A 13,161-nucleotide genomic window follows, 5' to 3' on the forward strand; every position below is an offset into this window, starting at 1 on the left:
TGGAGATCCTGGTCTCCAGAGGAAGTGCACTCTTGTCAGGAGACTCGGCATGCGCCTTTTAAACTGCAAGCTAAAGCTGCCAGCAGGACACTCTGGAGTTTTGTGTCCAGAGGGCAGTGGGCGAGGGGTCATTATCTTGATGGTGGTATTGATGCTTATCAGCAAGAGGGGGTAGGGCTATTTTTACATACAGGAAGGAATACTTGTATATCCAGGCGATCTACTTGGGTGTATCTTGGCCGTTCCTTGCCCTATTGTAACTATGAATGGACACATACAGCAATTCCAGTATATGAATGTATGAAATGTATGATTACTATGGGGTCAGATGTCTCAAGCATCAAAGCTTGAGTCACACCACCAAGTAAGCCACGAAGACCTATTGAGATGATAGTTGAGATTGAGGGGAATTTAAAATGGATAGTGGAGGAGAAAGGAGAGTATCAATTGAGGCCCTGAAACTAACTTCAGAGAGAGAGGCTGTAGTTTACCCTACCAACCTTCTTTTTCTAAGTTTCCTCTTGAGAAGCCCTTGGAAACCATGGAGGAACTGCTACCCAAATATGTGTGAGAAATGGATCTGTGTGGTGCAAGGCGTAGACTGTGGTAGCAATGGAAGTGATCTCTTTCAAGACAACCTGCTGTGGAAGCATAGTTAACTCATAGACTCCAGCTGCTACACCATTGGACCCGCTATGGCATTCATGCTTCCTCCAGGATGCTCCCAGACAGTAATTGAGCACAACACGGGTACTAGGCCCATTCCTGCCTGACTCCTTCAGTGGACCACTTTTGCTGAGGGACTTTCCATCAACCTGGCCAAGACTTTCTCAGACCTGAGCTGCCACCTAAGACTCCTTATAGCCAAATCTTCCTGATTTCTCTTCTTTCACAGGTGTTAGACTTATATCTCCATCTATAGGTTCTCCCTGCCTACCCCGTGCTCTCTCCATTCATCCTTCATGGAATTTTTCCTAATAAATCATCTCTTGCACACCTATCCCATCTCAGTATCTGCTTCTTGGAGATCCCAAACTGACCCACTCTCCAATAAACCTTTTGCACTCCTAACCCTAACTCATTTTAGCGTCTCCTTCCCAGGGAACCCAACCAGCACACCTGTGGAGCTAATTAGAAATGCAAATACTGGGCCGGACCCCTGGAGTACATTTTTTTAACTAGGTAAGGGTTGAGGCCCAGAAGCTGGTCTTTCTTACCGGCATCTCACTGTTATTCTTCCTCTTGCAGTTGAGATTAGATGAGAGATGATGCCTTATTTTATCTGCAACATTAATGACTCCAAGACCATCAAACCAATAAAAGAGCACTGAAACTAATTTTTATTAAAAAAAGAAGAAATTCCAGCCAAAAAGGCACATGCTATAATATCAAAAGAAAAAGCAAAACTTTTAAGGGCTAAAGACAAAAGGGAAACATCAGTGGAGTATATAAGGAGTAGAATTAATGCCATAAAGTAGGAGTTGGCAAACTATGCCCACAGGCCAAATCTGGCCTAATGTAGTCAAATTGGCCAATATTTTCCTTTATTTTTTGTGCTTTGTGTGTCTTGTTTAAGAAATTCTTCTCTATTATGATGTCATGACAATTTTCTCCTATGTTATAGTCACATTTTTGTTTTTTCACACTTAGCTCTTTAATCCATCTGGAATTTTTGTGTATGATGTGAGGTAGGAAGCAAATTTTATCTTTTTTCACAGACACTTGACTCAATACAATTTATCGAATGAGTCCTTTTTTCCCACTGATACCTTTTCTATTGAACACCAGATTCCCTCATGGAAGTGAATCTGTTTCTGGAGGGTTCTCTCACATTCCATATTATCATGCTGTTTTAATTACTGCTTCATAGAAAGTCTTGTTATCTGGTAGGCAATCTAACTTTTTTTTTTTTCCCTTTATTGATGTTTTAATGGTTTCTAACATTGTGAAATTTTGGGTTGTACATTTTTGTTTGTCCATCACCACATATATGACTCCCTTCACCCCTTGTGCCCACCCCCCCAACCCCACTGCCCTGGTAACCACAGTCCAGTTTTCTCTGTCCATGTGTTGGTTTATATTCCACATATGAGTGAGATCATACAGTGTTTGTCTTTCTCTTTCTGGCTTATTTCACTTAACATAATACGCTCCAGGCCCATCCATGTTGTTGCAAATGGGACGATTTTGTCTTTTTCTATGGCTGAGTAGTATTCCATTGTATATATATACCACATTTTCTTAATCCAATCGTCAGTCGAGGGACACTTAGGTTGCTTCCACTTCTTGGCTATGGTGAATAATGCTGCAATGAACATAGGGGTGCATAAGCCTCTTTGGATTGTTGATTTCAGGTGCGTTGGATAGATTCCCAGTAGTGGGATGGCTGGATCGTAGGGCATCTCTATTTTTAATTCTTTGAGGAATCTCCATACCGTTTTCCATAGAGGCTGCACCAATTTGCATTCCCACCAGCTGTGTATGAGGGTTCCTGTTTCTCCACATCCTCTCCAACATTTGTTGTTTTTTGTCTTGGTGATTATAGCCATTCTAACAGGCGTGAGGTGGTATCTTAGTGTTGTTTTGATTTGCATTTCTCTGATGATTAGTGATGTTGAGCATCTTTTCATGTGCCTATTGGCCATCTGTATATCTTCCTTGGAGAAGTGTCTGTTCATTTCCTCTGCCCATTTTTTGATCGGGTTGTTTGTTTTTTTGTTGTTCAGTTGTGTGAGTTCTTTATATATTATGGAGATCAACCCCTTGTCAGATGTATGTTTTGCAAATATTCTCTCCCAGCTGGTTGGTTGTTTGTTCATCTTGATTCTGGTTTCATTTGTCTTATAAAAGCTCTTTAATCTGATAAAGTCCCACTTGTTTATTTTTTCTTTAGTTTCCCTAGTCTGGGTAGGCATGTCATCCGAAAAGATTCCTTTAAAACCAATGTCAAATAGTGTGTTGCCTATATTTTCTTCTATGAGTTTTATAGTTTCAGGTCTCACCTTCAGGTCTTTGATCCATTTGAGTTAATTTTTGTGAATGGCGATAGCAGATGGTCCACTTTCATTCTTTTGCATGTGGCTGTCCAGTTTTCCCAACACCATTTATTGAAGAGACTTTCCTTTCTCCATTGTATGTTCTTAGCACCTTTGTTGAAAATTAGCTGTCCGTATATGTGTGGTTTTATTTCTGGGCTTTCAATTCTGTTCCATTGATCTGTGGGTCTGTTTTTGTACCAGTACCATGCTGTTTTGATTACTATTGCTTTGTAGTATGTTTTGAAGTCAGGGATTGTGATGCCTCCTGCTTTGTTCTTTTTTTAAGACATCTTAATTCATGACATGTGGGCAGTCCCTAAATATACCATTTTCCAAATAGTTGTCTTAGCAGATTTTAAAACTCTAACAAAAAAGGTTATGATGTTATAAAATGACATTTATAAAAAAACATGTAGTGGCTAGTTTAAAAGTTACCTGCCTTAAAATAAGTAATCAGTAAATATTTGCTAAATAAATAAAAAAACTTTTATTAATGTCATAGAGATTCTTAAAATAGATTAAAAAATAATTGGAAACTCTCAACAAGTGACTATAGAGAGATCGTACCTCAATATAATAAAGGCATCTATGACAAGCTCACAGCTAACATCATACTCAACACTGAAGTGCTGAAAGCTATTCCTCTAAGATCGGGAACAAGACAAGGATGCTCACTCTTTCCACTTTTCTTCAACATAGTATTGGAAGTGGTAGCCAGAGCAATTAGGCAAGAGAACGAAAGAAAGGGCATCCAAATTGGAAAAGAAGAAGTAAAACTGTCTCTACTTGCAGACGACATGATATTATACCTTAAAGACTCAACCCAAAAACTTAGAACTAATAAATGAGTTCAGTAAAGTTGCAGGAAACAAAATCAATATACAAAAATCTTTTGTGGTTCTATACACTAACAACAAACTGTCAGAAAAATTAAGAAAACAATCCCATTTACAATTGCATCAGAAAGAATAAAATATCTTGGAATAAATTTAACCAAGGAGGTGAAAGACTTGTATACTGAAAATTTATGAAAGAAATATAAGAAGACACAGATAAATAGAAAGATATTCTATGCTCATGGATTGGAAGAATTAATATCATTCAAATGTCCATACTACCCAAAGCAATATACAGATTAAATGTATTCCCTATCAAAATTCCAATGGTATGTTTCACAGAAATAGAACAATCCTAAAATTTGTATGGAACCAAAAAAGGTTCCAAACAGCTAAAGCAACCTTGAGAAAGAATAAAATTGGAGACATCATGCTCCCTGATTTCAAACTACATTACAAAGCTATATAATCAAAACAATATGGTATTGGCATGAAAACAGATACATAGATCAATGGAACAGAATAGAGAGCCCAGAAATAAACCCATGCTTATATGGTCAATTAATTTAAAACAAAGGAGCCAAGAATATACAATGGAGAAAGCAGTGTCTCTTCAATAAATAGTGTTGGGAAAACTGGACAGCCACACACAAAAGAATGCAACTGTCTTACACCATACACAAAAATCAACTCAAAATGGATTAAAGACTTGAATGTAAGACCTGAAACCATAAAACTCTTTGCAGAAAACATAGGCACTAAGCTCCTTGACACTGGTCTTGGTGATAAATTTCTGGATTTGACACCAAAAGCAAAGGCAACAAAAGCAAAAATAAACAAGTGGGACTATATCAAACTAAAAAGCTTCTGCACAGCAAAGGACACCATCAACAAAATGAAAAAGCAACCCACAGAATCAGAGAAAATATTTGCAAATCATCTATCTGGTAAATGGTTAATATCTAAAAAATACAAAGAACTCATACAACTCAATAGCAAAAAACCAAACAATCCAATTAAAAAATGGGAAGATCTGAAAAGACATTTTTCCAAAGAAGAAATACAGATGGCCAAGAGGTACGTGAAAAGATGCTCAACATCACTAATTATCAGGGAAATGCAAATCAAAACCACAGTGAGACGTCACTTCACACCTGTTAGAATGGCTATTATCAAAAAGACAAGAAATAACAAGTGTTGGCAAGGATGTGGAGAAAACGAACCCTTGTGCACCATTGGTGGGAATGTAAATTGGTGCAGCCACTATGGAAAACACTATGGAGGTTCTTCAAAAAATTAAAAATAGAACTATCATATGACCCAGCAATTCCACCTCTGGGTATTCATTTGAAGGAAATGAAAACACTAACTCGATAACATATCTACACCCCTATGTTCATTGCAACATTATTTACAATAGCCAACACATGGAAGCAACCTAAGTGTCCATCGATGGATGAATGGATAAAGAAAATGTGGTATATACGTACAATGGAATATTATTCAGCTGCAAGAAAGAAGGAAATTTTGCCATTTGCAATAACATGGCTGGATCTTGAGGGCATTATGCTAAGTGAAATAAGTCAGATAGAGAAAGACAAATATTGTATGATCTCACTTATATGTGGAATCTAACAATAAACAAATAAAAAAACTGAACTCAGATACAGAGAACAGATTGGTGATTGCTCGAGATGGGGGGTGGAGGGTGGGCGAAATGGAAGGTGGTGAAAAAGTACAAACTTCCAGTTATAAGATAAATAAGTCTTGGGAATGTAATGTACGGCATAGTGACTATGGTTAATAATACTGTATTGTATATTTGAAAATTGCTAAGAGAGTAGATCTTAAAAGTTCTCATCACAAGAAGAAAAACTATAACTATGTGTGGTGATGGATGTTAACTAGATTTATTCTGGTGATCATTTAGCAATATATACAAATATCAAATCATTATGTTGTACACCTAAAACTAATATAATGTTATTTGTCAATTATATCAATAAAAGAAGAAAAAGAAATTGGAATCTAATATGCAATAAAAGGAGATTAACACAAAAATAGATGTGATTTACTATTTAATGAATATTTTGGGAACAGTTCTGTTTCAGTTTAGATAAAAATTAACATAGATCCCATATATTGCAACAAATTCCAGATGGGTTAAAGACTTAACAACAGAACAGAATGAAACAGAATAATATACATATTCTGGCTCTTGGTGGGGAAATACTTTCTGAATATTGAAGAAAGAGAAGATACTCTCAGAATGTATTTATGAACGTATAAAAACTTAAAAAAGCTTTTCTGCAATAAAATATTGATATCAAGCAACAGAATGGAGAAAGAATGACAATACAATTAATAATAAGGAAATATTTGCTTTCTAATATATTTAGCAAACACATGCATACATACATATGTATATATGTGTATATATATATACACACATACAGATATAGACCTATATATACATATACACATAACTATATAAATATAAATAGTTTATAAATATGTATAGTATACACACATAAATATAAATATATATATGTGATCTATACTCAGATCTAGACGATACTTTGTCAAGGAAGAAATATTGAAGAAAATACAAACATCCAAACACATGGTGTTGTCATAGGGGAAAACAACATCCCATGGCAATTATATCCATTCAAATATGTACTACATTGAGTAAAAAAAAAATGCAAGAAACTTGCAAGAAAATGCAAGAGCCTAAATTTGGAAGACAGGTGGCAAAAAGGGTACAGACACACATTGCTAATAGGCTTGCAATGTCCTTCCCAGGCTTGGGCTCTAACTCTCAGGATCCTGGGACTCCTACAGAGGGTTCAAATCCTTCCTCAACGCGATACCTGCATGGAGAATGGAGATAAACATTCCAGTCACAGGGGAGCCTCGCCTACCCGGGGAAAAGAGCACACCTTCTGCGCTCTGCTAGGCCTTATGTATTACCACACCGGATGATTCCCCATGTTTTTACTTTCCAGCCCCAACTACCTTTACATTAGGCTCAGCACAGCTCAGGGTGGGTGAGAAACCTCGTGACGAGGCGGCAACGAGCTTCAGTAAGGTTAAACCTTCTGAACTTTGTAAACCGCTTGCAAAAAAATACCCCGCGCTTGCTCAGTCGCCTACTAGGAATCATTCGGAGACAGGTTCTTCATTTCCGCCACGCGTGTCCCGGCTTTTATCTGCTAAGACTATTAGGGGAACATTGGATTTAAAACAGTCCCTAAAGATTTGGAGAGGGCTTAAAAAAAAAAAAGAATGTGAACGATTTGGAATTTATGATTTATCTCGAAAGATGAAAGACACAAGGAGTATGAACACCAGCTCTGGTAGAAAACCCATCTAGAAAATTCAGTCACGGTGGAACTCTGTGCTTTGCCGAGCACGATAACGCAGAGGATGGCAGTGAGTTTTAGCAGCTGGGCACGTCTTGCACGTGGACACATGCTTTGTGCACGGGCACATCTTTTGCACATGGACACACGAACACGTTTTGCACCTGGAAACATGTTTTGCATATAGACACATGTTCTGCACTTGGACACGTGGACATGTTTTGCACGTGGGCACGTTTTACACATGGACACATATTTTGCACATGGACACGTTTTGCTCAGCACAGCACTGCGGCAGCGACAGCGGAGTTGGACACAGGTGACCGCGGAGCGGCGCTGGCCCGGAGTCCCGGGAGCGGCGCCACACCGCCCGGGAACTACAACTCCCGGCACGGGCGGCCACCTCGGGCCGGACGCGCGGCCCCAGCGCGCCGGTTGGCCCCGCCCCGCCGGCCTGGCGCGGTCGCCGGCCCAGGTCCCCGGCGCCGAGAGCCGCCGGGTCGCCGAGCTGGGGCGCACGGCCAGCGAGCGGCATGGAGCCCAGGGCTGCGGACGGCTTCTTCCTGGGCGACGTGGGTACGCGCGGGGCGCAGCGGAGGGTCCGGGCGCGGGGCTCGGGTACCGGGAATGCGGGGCGGGGGTGCTGTTGAAAGAGCGAGGACCGCCAGAGCTGGCTCTTGGGGACTGAAGAGGTGCATCTGATGACATTCGCTCCGAGATCGGTGACCCGCTGAGTGTGTCGTCAGGGGCGTTTTGGCGGGTCCAGGTTGGAGGGTCATGTCCTTAAAGGAGCAGGGTCCAGTGATCCCTGGCATCTCAGGCGAGGTTTCTGTGTCCCACTCCGTGTCCTCGGCTAGCGCTTTGCAGGGCTGGTCATTGTGACGCGATAGTTGTGGGACTTCACAACTGCAGAGCCACCAGAGCGCCGAGCACCTTGGGGGAATATCGGGGTGTGTGTGTGCGCGTAGTCATTGCCAAGTTCGGAGGAGAACCTAGGAAATGCCCATGCGGGACCATTCAGAGGGGAGCCTTGGCACGAGCCCAGTGTGGGAGCTGAAACCTCTTCCAGGCGCCCAGTGTCTTGAGCATCCTACAGATTCACCCAGCTGTGATAGAAGGAGTCTGCTCCAGGAGGTGGATGTGCCTCTGTGGCATCATGTCACACTGTAAAAAATGCGACCTCGGTTCTTCGCTGAATCTTCTTTATCATTTGAGCTACCCAAGAATAAAATAGATTTGAGGGCAAAGGGTCGTTCTTTGGGGAAGCAAACTCTCCTGCCTATGAAGTTATACTATGGCAAATGAAATGAGCAGTGAAAGCACTTTGAAAGCCTGGAAAGAAACAAAAATCTAAAGTATTTTTACACTGGTAAAAACAGTAGTGCAAATAAAAATGAAAAGTCTTAAGATTAAATTTAGCTTAAGAGGAATTGCAGTCAGAGCAAGGCAAAGGTATTTTAATTGATTTTGCAAAACACTCACCTTCAGCATGATCAAAGGTGTTTAATAAGCATCTGTTTTTACTTGGCATTCTGCCCCAAGCAGGCACAAGACTTTGACCCTGCCAGTGTGATCTGTATTCAATTGGTTCAACTAAATAAGCAATGAACAGCTAACCACGGAACCTATTTAAGCACATATTTTAATTTTTTTGTTTCTGTAGAGCATTCAATAGCACAGCATCAGTTCTGACCATGTTTTTTTTTTTTTTTTGCATAGTTCGAGGAATGTATCTTTAGAAGAAAAGCACATTCTAAACTAATGGATGCACAGCTGCTAGGGTTCGTGGATATTTTTGACTTTGTCATTGTCTCATTTAATATATTTCTCCAAAAATATGTCCTGCTGACATTTTTATTCTCAACCCTAATGAATAAGCTGTATGTGTTGAATCCAGAACAACCGTGTTCTCCCAGCAGAAGTAGAGGTCCATCGTAGGAACATTAACCCATTTTAGCATTCTGATCTGAAATTATATATGTGTGGTGTACTCCAACCAAAGCATGTAGGTTTTCCATTTTTTAATATAAACCTCACAGAGGTAAAGACTGCAGAATCTTACAATACGGCCTTCTCAATAAGTACAAAGAATTTGGGGCAAGTCACATCCTAAAGTGAATCCAGTGTTTATAACTTAGCAAATGTAATACGGATCGTTATGGACCCAAGGTAAGTGTCTATTTGCAAAGCTGAAAAAATGATCCCCTTATTCAGCATCTGTACTCAAGAGCTTCTGACTTGGAAGTGAGAGGCTGGCAGAAGATGAAAGGGTGCCTTAGGGAATTGGGGCTCTAAGCAAGGTGAGCTGCTGATGTTCTTCAGTTTTCCTTAGCCAAGAACTCGAAACACAGTTCATTGCCGTCCGGGGTGTTCAGAAGGGGAGATGGGGAGAGGAAGGAGAGGCAGCTCCTGGGACTGTGATCAGAGACACTGAGCTGCTAGGTATGTGCCAGACATTAGCCATAGGGACAGCTGCAAGACAGTCGTCATTACTGATAATTTAGCTGTGAAACTGAGTTCACACGGCTAGAAAGTGGCAAAGCTGAGGTTTAAACTCAGGTGGGGTTTTTGTTTTGTTTGTTGGTTGTTGCTTGTTTTAAGCTAAAAGGCTTACAGCCTTCCCATCACATAGGCTTGTCTCTAATTTTGTCAATTTAAACAGCAAATTTGCCTGTTATTTTGTCTCAAAATGAGTTTATCCTATTCATGAATAGCCAAAAGAATTACAATTTGGGACAAGCCTGCTATGACAAACCACAGGCAAATCTAGAAAACAAAGCAGGGGAGCTGCTTTCATAGAGAAGAAGGGGAATAGGGAGGTGCTGCTCTAAAGGAAAGTCCATTGGGAGAAAGTAACAGTTCAGGGTGGCAACTGCTTCTCATTGGCTGAGCTGAGGCGTTTCTCATTGGCTGAACTGCAGCAGTTCTCATTGGCTGGCCTGTGGTGTTTCTCATTGGCTGAGCTGTAGCATTTCTCACTGGCTGAAATGCAGCATTTCTCATTGGCTGGCCTGTGGTGTTTCTCATTGGCTGAAATGCAGCATTTCTCATTGGCTGGGCTGTGGTGTTTCTTGTTGGCTGAGCTGCGGTGTTTCTCATTGGCTGAGCTGCGGTGTTTCTCGTTGGCTGAGCTGCAGTGTTTCTCATTGGCTGGGCTGTTGCCTCCTGGGGAGAGAAATCTTCCTTCAGTAGTAAAGTAGTTTTACTTCCTGTCCCAGATGCAAGCCTCCCTCTCTTCCTGTTTGGTGTAATTGACAATGTGTGATAGGGCTTGAGAGCTCCCCCTACAGGCCTTCTCGACTTTAATTTAAGGTTTCTTTTATTGATTTCCACAATTTATAGGGTTATGGGAGTGTTGGATTGGTATTGTGGCTGGGATGGATGAGCCATGTCTGCTGTGCGTTTCTCAGGGGATATGGGAGCACTTTTACCACCGATTGGCCATCTCTGCATTAAACCACATCGCCTTTCTCGCTGTGAGAAATGCACAAGCAGGAGCATAGGGTGATCTGCATCCTCGTGCCGGGAACCTATATGCCTGCTCACTCTTCTGTTGTCTGCAGACTTTGATTTTTAAAAAATATAAGTGTATTGAAAGTACTTTGAGAGATCTAGATAATCAGTGCCCTGGCTGGGAAGTCAATTTCCTTAAAACCTTCTCAAATCGTGTTTCTGTCTCTGCCCTGGAGAAAGCTGCGTTCTAGAGTTCTCTAGAAACGTTCTTTAGTGGAGAAACCTCTGGGCACTGTATTATACTGCTAACAAAAATGTCTGAAGGAAATCCATTTAGGATGATTTTAGCACCAATTGGGATTCAGAGGCAGTCCTGGTGGCCAGTAGTGGCTGCTGTCTATAGCAGTACAAATGAGTTTTAATTTTTTGGCTCAACTTTGCTGCCTTGGAGAATGGGGAGAGGTTGGGAGTTTCTTTATCTGGGGGTTGGGGAACAGTAGATTTCTCATGGTGGGAAATATGATGTGGTATAATGCAGAGATGGCCAGTCAATGGTAAAAGCGCTCCCATGTAACACCTTTTGAAAGCAGGTGTCTTGAGCTGGACCACAAAGGTCCTTCAGGAAGAAAGGAGAAAGGACCGCTGCTCTGGGAAGCTGGCTCTGGGACACAGTGGAAGGTAAAGACAGTGCTTTCCTATGACAGAGAAACAGCCAAACAGTGATTTGCAATCTTCACTGCACACTGCAGTGACCTGAGGGTCTCTAAAAAATACTGTTCCCTGGGTCCCATCCCCAGAGATTCTGATTTAATCGTTCTGAAGTACAGCCTGCTTGCCGCACGTTTTAAAAGCGCCCCAACTTGTATTGATGAAGTGGAAACAGAGATAAGTGCTAATGTCAACCAAGAATTTAATTAGTGTGATTTGATAGAATCAGAGGAAATGTTTTCCGTCTCCTATTTCTACCTTCCTAAAGATTTAAATAGTACCAAATTGCAGTCTGAAGCTGTGTATCGAAGCAAACAAATTAGCAAGACCAAGTTGAAAAGTAGGTCTCTTGGAGATGCACAAGTCACTAGCAGCTATTTTAAGGAGCAGAATTTATAGAAGTGATAAGAGAATTTAAATTCTCTGGATCTCCCTTCATGGACAGTCTAGGTGAGGATAGAGATTAGATTACTAACAGGCAAAAGCTGAGAACACACTTCTAAGTCTGTGCTCTGAGATCTGCCTTGCTCCTGGGCGTTTGACTAAACCTGCCATTTAAAATCGTCTCTTCCACCTGCTGGAGCTCACAGATGTTCAGAAAGTAGACTAGAGCGAGCTCACCTGTTCCATCACAATTGCAACTGAATCGGTATATTTTTAACACAAGCATGCATCCTGCTGTAAGATAAAGCGGAATTCTGCATGGGTTGGGTAGTTTGCGACCTCATTCAAATGGTCTTGTTATTAGGCGTTTCCCTCTGTGTAGGGTGAGTTTCATTGCGTGGTTCCAGAGGACAGAGTTATAGGGGGGCCCTAAAGCTTATGTTACATTCTATATATGGAAACCTCTGCGATTCCAGAAATGATGGCCTGCCAGGGGTGGGGGGTCAGGGGTGAGCGCTATCCACGAGTGCAGCAATGTGTAGGTTCACTCAGAACCCATGGGAAAGACGACAGGAAGAAATTGTTCAAAGACGCAAACCTAAAGTTACCTCTGTTTCTTGTATGCATGGAAAAAAAAAAAAGAAACCCAAAACAGTGAAATCCACTAGGTGTTTGTTAACCGTCAAGCTTGGAGACTTTGACTTTGATGGGTTGGAAAGGCAAAGCCAGAAAAAAAAATGCAATTTGGGCCTGTATATTTAACATGTTTATTGGGAACCTAGCCAAGAATCCCAGTGATGCTGAATGGCCCTAAATGGTTTTTGGTTTTGCATTGAGACAAGAAATGCATTTCATGTCGAGATGGGTCAGTTCTTAAATATGGGGCGCACACACAAACACACATGCACGAGCCTGGCATGGTGGGAAAGGGACCAGTTTGAGACCCAGGGATTCCAAAACCAGGGATTCCTATGCTGTGTGATCTTAGGCAAGGCTTTTGCTCTGTTTCACTTTCCTAAAATGAGTTAAATTAGAGATTATAAAAGATTTCTTATTAGTTTTTAAAATATATTTTATGGATATACCATATGTAGTTTAAAAAATTGAATAAAACCACAAGACTTATCATGAAAAATTTCTATCTTCTTCCAACCCCTCCTCACGCCTCCTCGATTTCCACTACCCAGAGGCAGCTACTTTCAACTCTTTTAGCTGTTCATCTGGTTTTCCTCCGTTTGTCTAAATATGTGCTGATAGTGCAATCTCCCGACTTTCAAGTTTTACGCTCCCTGCAGACATCCTGTTATGGGAGATGAAGCCTCAGTCCACTTTGCATCTCTACTCTCACATTTTTTTCCTTCCAGGATCCTCTAATAT

General features: G+C 41.1%; 1 protein-coding gene across 4 annotated transcripts in view; it reads left to right on the forward strand.

The window, feature by feature from the left end:
• The first annotated feature begins 7,693 nt into the window (after nt 1-7,693).
• Nucleotides 7,694-13,161, forward strand: part of ASB13 (ankyrin repeat and SOCS box containing 13) — a 29,339-nt gene continuing 23,871 nt past the window's right edge. For all 4 annotated transcript variants that reach the window (XM_087420865.1, XM_087420866.1, XM_087420867.1 and 1 more), the window contains exon 1: nt 7,694-7,815. In XM_087420865.1, the coding sequence (XP_087276991.1) occupies nt 7,773-7,815 (43 nt within the window). In that variant the 5' untranslated portion in view covers nt 7,694-7,772. The remainder of the gene's footprint in view (nt 7,816-13,161) is intronic.

This window comes from Ceratotherium simum, chromosome 32 (genome assembly GCF_057802395.1).
Source record: "Ceratotherium simum simum isolate JZ-2026a chromosome 32, ASM5780239v1, whole genome shotgun sequence".
In the NCBI taxonomy this organism is placed as follows: Eukaryota; Metazoa; Chordata; class Mammalia; order Perissodactyla; family Rhinocerotidae; genus Ceratotherium; species Ceratotherium simum.